General features: G+C 53.3%; 1 protein-coding gene across 3 annotated transcripts in view; it reads left to right on the plus strand.

Moving 5' to 3' along the window:
* The first annotated feature begins 2,662 nt into the window (after positions 1–2,662).
* IGSF9B (immunoglobulin superfamily member 9B) overlaps positions 2,663–10,365 on the plus strand; it is a 73,087-nt gene continuing 65,384 nt past the window's right edge. For all 3 annotated transcript variants that reach the window (XM_019623838.1, XM_019623839.1, XM_019623840.1), the window contains exon 1: positions 2,663–3,178. In XM_019623838.1, the coding sequence (XP_019479383.1) occupies positions 3,115–3,178 (64 nt within the window). In that variant the 5' untranslated portion in view covers positions 2,663–3,114. The remainder of the gene's footprint in view (positions 3,179–10,365) is intronic.

A 10,365-nucleotide genomic window follows, 5' to 3' on the forward strand; every position in this document is an offset into this window, starting at 1 on the left:
CTCTTAGACTTGAGGCTTCCGTCAGACACCTTTCTCGCTTGTCCTCCAAGGGCCTATTGGAATGTGTGGGTAGGTGGCTGAATGTGGTTTTTCATGGAGTAACTGGTAAGAGTGGCATTTTCTATTTCTAAAAAGGAGAAGGGATAACATACACTCCCATACCTAATGTACATACTCTGTATTTACTAGAGACATTGATGGCTAATCAGGTACACCTATGAGCTGCTCATGGGAGTGGTTCACATTCTTCTCTCATGTCTGTTTTGGACAGCTGGGATTCATGCTCACATTCAGTCCTTCAATGGAGGTGTACATGCCAAGGAGGGTCTGCCATCCTTTCTGGGTCCGGAGATGAGCTGTATGCCAAGAGTAAAAGACTTAATCAGTCTCATTCTACGTTGTAATATGATATGGTATGTCTCTTTTGAGCTGATATGAAACCAAACTGAGACACGTCTGGGGATGATGCTAACTTTTCCCTTTGTATCTCAGTTTTCTGCCTTCACTCCTTTGCTCCACTCCATTTCCAATAGATTTATCCAGAAGAAATTCAGCCTCCTTTTGAGATAGTTCCTTTGAACCCCTTCTCAACCCAACTCATGCTCTTAAGCTCTTTATATGTTCCCCTGCCCCTTCCAATCAGACAGTTTTAATTCCCTATCAGAAACCACTACACTGAGTAGGACAAAATAGATGGTCAAGAAAATACAATCAAGGTAATGGTGACACTGGCTTTATCTTTTTCCTTACCCTGCAGGCAACTAGAAGAGTGTTTCTCTGAGCACAGATGCTTCCCACTCCTCTGCCTTGTTCATACCTAAAAAGGGCGAGGAACCAGGGCTAGCTCTTAAGAATCCAGCATTTCTCTCTAGGTCAGTTAGCTGCTTAGAGGTTTTGGAAGGGGAGGAATCCTGCTATCACCAGTTCTGCAAATGGATCTCAGTAGGCTTGATAGCCCTAGGATCCTGGGAAAACATGTGTATATGTGTGTGTATATATAGAGGGTGCCAAAAAATGTATACACATTTTAAGACAGAAAAAACTGTATTAAAATTGGAATACTCAATATAAACTGATAACAAAAGACAAGTCATATGTATACATTTTTTTGGCACTCCTGGTATATATGTTGCGGGTGGACTTGTTCTTGGGCATGCCAACTGAGAATTAGCCATCAGTGGGGGCCTAGAGCTTCCAACTCACTTACTTCATATCCCCAAGAAAGGCATCTTGATAGAGAAAGAGAAGTTAAAGCAATAGCTCACTGAGAGATGTCCCCAGAGGTATACATTTGAGTGTGTTTGCATGACTGGAGTGGGTGGGTAGAGTAGGAGATTATTCAAAGGTTATGGTTCTTCAGATTATACCCAGATGCTAAAACTTTACCAATGTATTTGCTCCTCTGCTGGTGTCCCAGATTTCCATCTCCTGGCTGGCAGTGAGGTAAGGAGCTTCAGATTTCAGGGAAGGCTGTTCGCCCAGTGTTGAAAGCCACTTTCAATGTATGTTTTGTGTGTGTGTGTGTGTGTGTGTGTGTGTGTGTGTGTGTGTGTGTGTTTCCAGAGCAAGTCTCCTTCTTTTTCCATTGGGAGCTTCATGTCCTAGAGCCAGTGCTTTGTGGCCAAGAAATGCTTTGAGAGGGTGAAATTCCTAAGCTCTTCTTTGCTGCCCCTCTGTCTTCCTTCCTTGACCAACAGCCCATCCTAGGAGGCTGTGCCACTCTCACCACTGCTTTCACTCCTGAAAGAACAAACATTTTCACTGCAGCCTCAGAACGGTGGTGTGAGGTGATTGTTTATAGTAGACGTTTCCATGACACTCGTTTATTTCTTTTTCAAATACAACTGCATTGGGGGAGGGCATGAAGAGAGGTTAGAGTAGAGAGATTGGGAAGTATAAAGACCTTCCCATTTGTTCATCTGTCTTCTTCTGTAGGAATAAGAAGCCCACCTTCCCCTTTCCCTCTGTTCCTCCATCCCAGACCCCTAAACTGCTTCCCAAATCCATCTTGGCTTCATGCTGTTAAGGTGGGGCTAGGCTCCCAGTTAGGTGGGTAGGCAGGAATCTTGTACATGAGGAGGCAGCTTTTTTTAGGAGAAAGAATAAAAGAACTTTTATTGTTCAAAGTTGAGATTTAGTAATGATGAGCAACACTGACCCGCATTGGGGGTGGCACTATGTGTTCCAGAGGAGGTCTGTGACACTCCTGCAGCTGAGCCAATGACTCATTCTAAATCTTAGCGACTTTCAGAGGTCATTTTAGTCATTCCCCTGTCTTCAAGCTGGATGGAGCTTTAACTTAACATCACGTTTGGGTGGGAGGGGGTGCGTTGTTGAGGAAAGCGTGTACGTGTGTGGAAGGGAGTGGGGGTGGGGGAGTTTGCGCGTGACCTCTTTGAAAAGATCTCCAGCGAAGGACGTTCCCGAGCTTTCCCAGGTTGCCAGTTCCTGGGTTTCCCCGTTATTGAATCAGCATCGTCCTCCCGGGAATTGCTTTTAGCTGGTTGGAAACCGGATGTTGGGTTCCCTGGGTGGGCGGGGGCGATGTCCCCTCAGAACTGTCAGGGGTAATTGAGACTCCCAGGGTGCCGTTATAAAGCCAGAGAAGCTACCATTTCTTTTACCAGAAACTTGCCATGCAGTGTGAGCAGAGAAGAGAACATAGCAGAGCCGCTACAACGCCTTCTCTCTGGCAATGCGCATGATTCTGCGGCTCTGTGCTCGCCACACTACAACGCACCTTGAAATGGGCTCGCCTTCGTGACGTGACGGACAGACCTCCGAGCCAATCGTCCGCGAGACTTGTGGGCAGGGACCAATAGGCGGGAGGCAGGGGCGGTACCGGAGGCCCGGCCTGGCTAGGCTTCACCGTGGCGCTGGCTGCGCTTTGACTGGACTGGTAGTGCAGGTGCTGCTGCGCCGGGGCCGGGGAGGCTGCGCGCCGAGCGGAGCGGAGCCGCGAAGGGATGGGGAGCGGGCCGCCAGGGCTGCAGCAGCACCCGCGCGGGGCGTAGGCGGGCGCGAGCGGGCGTGAGCAGGAGCTCGGGAGAGAAGTGTGCAGCGCAGGAGCACTTTGCGATAGGATGAGGCTCCTGGCTGGCGCGCGGTAGTACTATGATTTGGTATGTGGCCACTTTGATAGCAAGTGTGATCAGCACCCGAGGTCTTGTGGCTCAAGGTGAGTTGAAGTGCAGCGTCCCTGCTTTGCCCCTCCCGGCTCTCTCAGCCCCGTCCTCCACGCCTCCGGCTCTCCGACCCCGGCAAGCGCCGTGCCTTTCCGCGGGCGAGGCTCGGGCTGGGGCTGGGCGCGCTCCAGGGCACTGCCGGGGAGGGCGGGGGACCGCGCTAGCTGAGGGTCAGGCAGGAAGGGGCCCCAGCCCACGGGCTGCTGGGCACTGGGGAAAAGACGCCTTGAGATGTGGGTCGACTTCGTTCACCTGCGGCTCTAGGTTTTCACACCAGCGTGAGGAGCCCGGTGCCCTTAGCCGGAGCAGCCACTTCCTCCAGCGTTGGGGAGTCGGCGGCTTTGCTAACTCTGGGTGCCGGGGAGTTTGCGGGTGTTCGGGCAGGCTGCAGCACGCTGACGCCCCGCGCAGAGATGCTGCCCCGCAGACCGGCCTTTGCAGGGAGGCGCGACCCAGAGCCTTGGGACTCTCGGCACCCACGGCTAAGGGACTGGGTTCTCGGCCTGCGGGCGCCCACCGCGGCAGCTCGCGCCCCTCCTGACCACACGTCTTGGCAGCCAGAGGTCGGATCCTCCTCGCTGGGCGTGAGGGCTGGGTGGCGCACGGAGCCCCGAGAGAGTAGAAGAGCTGGTTAAGCGCGTGGGTCTCTTGGCGGGCTCCGAGGAGTGTCCGCTTTTGGCTAGCCCTGCCAGGCTCCTGCGCCCTTCTGAGCCGCACCTGGACCCGGCCAGGTAAAAGTTCCCTGGGAGCGCGCCGCAGCTGGACCGACCCCATGTCGCCCTCCCAGGCTGCGAGGCCGAGCTGGCTGGAGGGAGGCAAGGACAGCGGGGGAGGGTGTTCCCTTTACTGCACCTCGGAGCAGAGGGAGGTTTTTCCTCATTCCTTTTCCCCCTGTCTGGGCTGGGGTAGAGGCTAGAGGGAATCCGGCGAGTTGGGTGATGCGCGCGTGAACGCGCGGGCTTTTGCTCTGGAGATGGGCAACGAGACCTACAAGGTTCTGGGTGGCACCCCCAGCTCTCGGCCCTTGTATGGAAGTGGGAGCGGATCCCCGAGGGTGCCAGGACTCTGAGCTCACTGTTCTCAGCGCGCAGACACGACCCAGCTGCGGGCAAGTTCACAAAGCCGGGAGGAGATGGCTGCGGGTGGGTGGGTGGAAGTCAGCAGGGAGAACCCGCCGAGGAGAGAATCCACTCCGAGCGCCGCTAGGGCAGAAGGGGTAGGCAGGAGGCGCCTTTTTACAGGGTCCTCTTGTTACCTGGTCTGGGTTGTGTAGGGGAGAGGGTGAAGTGATTTGAGAAAGTTTCTGGAATGGAATAGCTCCCATGCTATTTGTGGTGTCTGAAAACAGAACCAGAGGAGGGCTAAGTGAAGGGTGATTTTGTTAAACGAAATGTTGACCTGGATGTTTTTAAAACTCGCCGTTTGTCGAGTGGGAAAACTGAGGCCAGGGACGGTGCAGGAGCTTATGGAATGGGGTAGGTGTGCGGCGGGTCAAGTTGTGCTTGAGAATCTGTCTCTAGCCTCAGCCTTCTCCTTTCCCCTATTTCCTTGTAGTCTTCCAATGCCCTCATCCTCCTCCCCTCCAGTTTTTGGTATGTTCCTTCTATGGGACTGTCACTGAAAACACAAAAGGATATGCTGGGATCTTTGAATAAAAAAGAGACACTGAAAGGAAGCTCTGAAATAGCCTCCCAAACTGAGAATTCAGGGTGAGGGAAATGGACTTTTTGCAAGTTTAAGCAAAGAATAAAGGAAAATGGGTTTATGTTGCAGCCACACACCTAGTGGGCAGACAGAAGGAGCGACTTCCTAATACTGAATGTTGTTAGGCATGGAGGGTATGCCTTCTTTCTGGGTACGAAGAGGTCCTTCTGTTTAGGATGGCTTCACATGCACCCCTGACTGCCACCCCTTATTGGTCTTGAGGTCTTTTTAGCCTAAAGAGTCTCTATGTTTGGTGGTTAAAGACTTAGGACTAGAGTCAAATGACCTGAATCCAAATCCTGGCTCTGCCACTTGCTGGCCCTGTGACCTCAGACAAATTGCTTAAGCTCTCTAAATGTCACTTGACTCAATGGCAAATGGGGTTAACAGGATGAGCTTGTAGGGTTTTTTTTGTGAAAAAGAAATGAGTGACTACCTGTTATATATTAAGTTCTCAATAAATGTTAACATTAGTGTTTTTTATTATTATTATTATTATTATTATTATTATTATTATTATTTCATTATCTCTGGAGTTCTAGGCCTCTTCTCAGTTTCTTCCCCTTGGGCCATTCAGGGCATTGGGAGTTGGGAGTGTCGCGGGGGAAGTTCAGAAGGCTGCCTCTGTCAGAAACCAAGAACCCTTTCATGGGCTGACCTTGTCTGGGAGAACCTCTTTCACTGTGCAGCCCAGGGAGATGTGTGGAGGGCATGTAGGCCTCCAGTCAGGCTGCTTGGAAAGCCTTTGAAAGATTTGCAAAATTAGAATTTTTTTTAGTGGCCAGAGGCTTGTGGGAAGGACACCGGGAGCCCAAGAAGCAAGCAGGTCATAGCCTCACAGTCTCTGCAGACAGAGAGAAGGGGGATCTGTGTGGCTGGTGCCTGCTCGAATGAGAAACACCAGCCTTGTTCAAACGCTGGCTCTGTATGAGAGCTCAGCTGTTCTCTGATTGGCAGAGGTGACTTCCGGGAAGATTCCTGAGGGGGAGGGACTTTGAGATGCCATGCTTAGGGTTTGCCTGAAGCAGGGGCTGCTCTAACAGAGGGATGAAAGAGGACAGGCCCCTTAGACATTGTTGGGTTGGGACAGAGGTAGGGATGGGCTCCCCCTTTTGATTTGAATCATGTGTCTGGAGGGGAGTGAGGTCCGTGGAGAGGTTGGGAAAAGAGGTATGGAAAAGAAGCTAGAGAAGTATCTGGAACCTGAAAGATGGTGTTTGGAGTCTCAGCATCCCAGACATTTGCTGAGCAAGCTTTGGAGAGACCCTGGGCCATAATTGACTGACTCTGGGCCTTGGTTCCCATGGCTGCCTCCTCCTGTCTACCACAGATTCTGTGGTTCGATTATCCCTGACTACAGAGTCCCCAAATAAAGTGGGGTTCAGACAGATCCCACTGGTAGCTGGACCAGTGCCCTCTTATCTCTGCCTGGCCTTGACCCTCTGTTCTTCCCTTTGGTGATGAAGGTGGGAGGGAGATTTAGACCTGGAGGCTTCTAGCAAGACCTCATGGGCAGCCTATCAGCTAAGAAGGACTCAGCTCAGGAAGTGGCCAAGTGGTGTGTGTGTGTGTGTGCATGCTTATGTGCGTTCCTAGCGCGCACATACTCTAGAGGCAGGGGTGTGTCTGGCAGCATGTACCCTGGGAGAATCTGAGGAGGGGATGTGTCGGAAGGGGCATCGGGGAGGGGCAGTGGGAAGAATCAGCTTTCAGCTGCTGGCCTGAGGCCCAACATGTGCTAGACTTGGAGTTGTCAGGTCCCAGAGCTGGGTGGTTTCATGTTTATGGCGCTGAGACAGAAAGCTGGGATCTAGTTACCCAAGGAGCAGAGGCTGCCTAGCTGGGGTGATGCTGAAACCCAGCATCTCCCTACCCCTCCCTTTTTCTTGGCTCCTGGCACTGCTCTCTCCTGGTGCCTGTGTTTTCTCTCTTCCCTCCGCCTGCCTAGCCAGGGCGTGGCTCTCAGAGCCTGGCCTGCTGCTCTCTCTTCTCCCTTGGTCTCTTTCCTCTCGCCTGCTGGACTCCTTCATGTGTACCTTGCCCAGGGAGTGAGGGCTGGGAGATAATAAACCCCAAAGGGAGCTAAGCCTGAAATTTACTGCACTTTTCTTCTCCATAAACTTCTCCTCTCACCCCCCAACATCCTGTGGCCTTCTCGGGCCGGGGCCCAGGGTCTCAGGAAAGCAGTTCTCTTCTGTCTGCTCCCTAGGATGGGTTAAACAGCTTGTGAGAAGAGTGGATCTGAATTGTGAAAAGAGCTGTAATTGGTGCAAGCTGTGTGGAGGTGTGTGGATGTCTGCCTGTGTGTTTGTGCGCATGCCTGTGTGCTATGCCTGTGTGTGCATGTGTGTTTGTATTGCACCTGTGTGTATGTGTGTGCACGTGTGCGATGCAGCAGGACAGGGGACAGTCTATCTGCAGGCACAAGGTGGGGAGTCATTCCTCTCCAAGTGCTGTGGGTGGCAGTGAGACTAGACTCAGAGCAGATGCCTTGTTTTCCTTATTCCCTGGCTCTGCACCTGAGTCGAGGCAGCCCAGAAGTTTTCAAAGTTGGAGGCTCAACCCAGGCTCTGGATTTAAGGATGCCTAAGTTCCCTGAGAGAGGCTTAAGTGGAGGGACAAACCCAGGCAGAGCTCCTGGGGACACTGACAATGGGTCTGCCCTACTCCATTGGCTCTGCCACCCAATGCCCATTATCCAGCACACCCCGAAGTAGAGAAGGGCTGGGCCCCAGGGAAGACGGGAGAGGGTGCTGGGTTGGAGAGGCAACCTGTAGCCTGGCCCCTCAGGGGCACTGCCTACGGGTACCAGTCCAGTCTGCCCCAGGCAGCTGACCCATTTTTCTTAGGAATCGCCTGCTTTTCTGTCCTCTCTTGCGTGAATAAGCAGAGGACTGGTGAGCAGAGACAAGGCCTCCATTAAGGTTTGGAGAACAATTCCATGTGGGCCAGGGCTTGTGGGAAGGACACAGGAAGGCCAGGAAGCAGGCAGGCCATAGCCTCGCTGTCCTGAGGAGAGGGGACTGCAATGGTCCTTTCTCGGCCTGTCCTTCTGTCTCTGCCTCCCCCATCTCCCTTACCTTCCTCCTGGTAGCAGGTACCCACCAAGATGATCTGTGGCAGACAGCTTGCATCAGGCTTGTCTTTATAAGTTGTGTGAGGTGAGCCACTGTCCTCATTTTCTGGCTTCAGAGTAAGGAGTGCTGATATTTCACTGTGAGTAAACGTGGGGCTTCCATTTCCCATTTACTTGTCATGTCTACCTGGTACCTTACCCGAGGAGTGTGGCATGTGGCAGGCAGAGCCCACAGTGCCCTCACCTGGTCAGGCCTGCCTACTGGCCCTGGAGCACGTGTGTGTGTATTTGGCCATGCATGAGTGTGTAAGTGCAGGCCTCTGGCCAGGTGTTGGGGAGGGCTTGGGTTGGGGTGTGGCTTTGCCTTTCTGCTGAGGAGCCATTAAAGGAGCAGAGCAGAGGTTGAATTACTGACTGCTTCCTGTCAGGGGCTCTTGGGGAAAGGGCTTTTGGAAAGACAATCTAACCCAGAGCAAATTAAGGTTGCTAATAGCATTGCTGCCTTGTGAGCTGCTGGGGGAGCCCAGCTGAGAGGGATAGGAAAGAGAGGTAGTCACAGGAGAAAGGAGGCCTCCCATTTCTGTCCCTGCTCTCCAGTGCCTTGATTTTCAGATGGGAAACTTGACTGGCTAGGCCAGTCTGGGCTCACCTGACCTCAGACTTCCGGCCCTGGGAGGGTTGAAGGGGAGTGGGGGCTGGAAGGGCTGTGAGGACACCTATGGGGAGATCATAGGAGATGGGGACTTCTCTATGGACCAGCCTAGGCTGGGTGTGGGGGTTCTTGCTGGAGGCAAAATGATGTCCCGATGACCTCTAGTCCACCTGCCTTCTGGAAAGGAGAACAAGGACATTATCTGGTGTTTTGGACACAGGCATCTTTTCCATCTCATACTTTTAGAGTGTTCTTAGCTTTGCTTTGGACAGACTGTTCTCTGCATCTCTCATGCCATCCTTCTGGGATGCCTCCGTGGGAGCCTGAGTTGCTGGTTCCCTGGAATCTCCTGGAGCCTCCTGGCTTGTCAGGGAGAAGCGATTGGGGAACTATCGGGGGCTGTGCCTTTTTTGGACTCAGCAGAGATTATTTTTAGGCTGGCAGATGGAGGTGGTGGTGGCTGTCGCTGGTATTATTAGACAACAGGCCTGTGGTTTGGGAGTCTGGTGCCCAGGGGAGGAGGAGGAGGAGGAGGAAGAGGAGGCTCCAGTAAGGACCTATACTCATGAGCAATAAAGGCTGGTGCTCACTCATGGTTTTCCCTTACTACATCCACCGTCAGACCCAGGCAGAGGCTCCTGAGTCTCAGGCACAGTGAGGCTTAGCCCAGAGCCAGCCAGAGTTAGCCAACTGCCTGCTTAAACAAACGCCCACCCTGTCACCCTTTTCTGGCCAAGGACTGCAGGAGTCTGGCTGTCAGAACCTGTGCGGAGCATGTGGTGAGGAGGAGACAGTGGGTGGGGGCGGGGGGCTGTTTCTTGGGTGCAGTGGGGGAGAGGCCTTGGTCCCTGGCCGGTGGTCTGCAGGATGGTGTGAATGAGTGCAGGTAAAAGAGGAAATGCAGGCTCCCTCACCAGCTGCCTGAGTGACCTGGCTGAGTCAAGCAGCCTCCCAGTTTGCTTATTTGTGAAATGGAGATGGTAATACTTCTGTCAGGTGGGCATCATGGGCATTGCATGAACTCTATGTCACATGCCCAGCACAGAGCCTGGCATATGGTAGGTGTGTAGAGGAAGCTAGCTTTTCTGACAGCTGGAGCTCTGCCTGCACGGACTTCTGTACCTCCTCTAGTATTTAGAGTATCTTCCATTGTCGGCTGCCCTTCCTCCTACAGCCCTGTCTTGGTGGAAGAGCTCCAGGTTGTGTCAGGCATGGGGCCATGCCAGGCCCTGGACGCCTCATGGTTGTGTGCTCACGGGGCATCCAGTGGCAGCCCTGAACTCAGCTCCCTGCTGAGGACCACCTGGCCCAGAGAGCAGGAGATTTGTATCCTGTGGGCTTTCCAAAGGTCAGCCAGACCGCAGGGGCCACCTCATCCTCCTTTGCGCTCCTGCTCTCTTCCCTACTGGGAGAAAACAGCTCCAAAGTGGGCTGGCAGAGCCCCAAGGTGCGGATTTGCTAGGCTCAGGGTATTGCTATGTCCTGCCTTCTCTAAAACGGGTATGTGAAATCCAGGACACCTCACAGCCTCCTACTGTCCTTTTCCCTGCAGATGCCAGCTTCCCTAGGAGGTTGCAGCCTTTTCCCTGTGGGCTGCTTAGGCTTCTGTCATGGGGGAGTGGATCTGGGGGGTCTCTACCCTTCCTACAGCTCTTCTCCACCTCAGATCACATCCATCCTTCTCTTCCCCTCCCCCCTCCACCCCTCCTCCCCTCCCTCTGTCCCTCCCTCCCTCCCTGGAGCAGGCG

This window comes from Hipposideros armiger, unplaced genomic scaffold (assembly GCF_001890085.2).
Source record: "Hipposideros armiger isolate ML-2016 unplaced genomic scaffold, ASM189008v1 scaffold_566, whole genome shotgun sequence".
In the NCBI taxonomy this organism is placed as follows: Eukaryota; Metazoa; Chordata; class Mammalia; order Chiroptera; family Hipposideridae; genus Hipposideros; species Hipposideros armiger.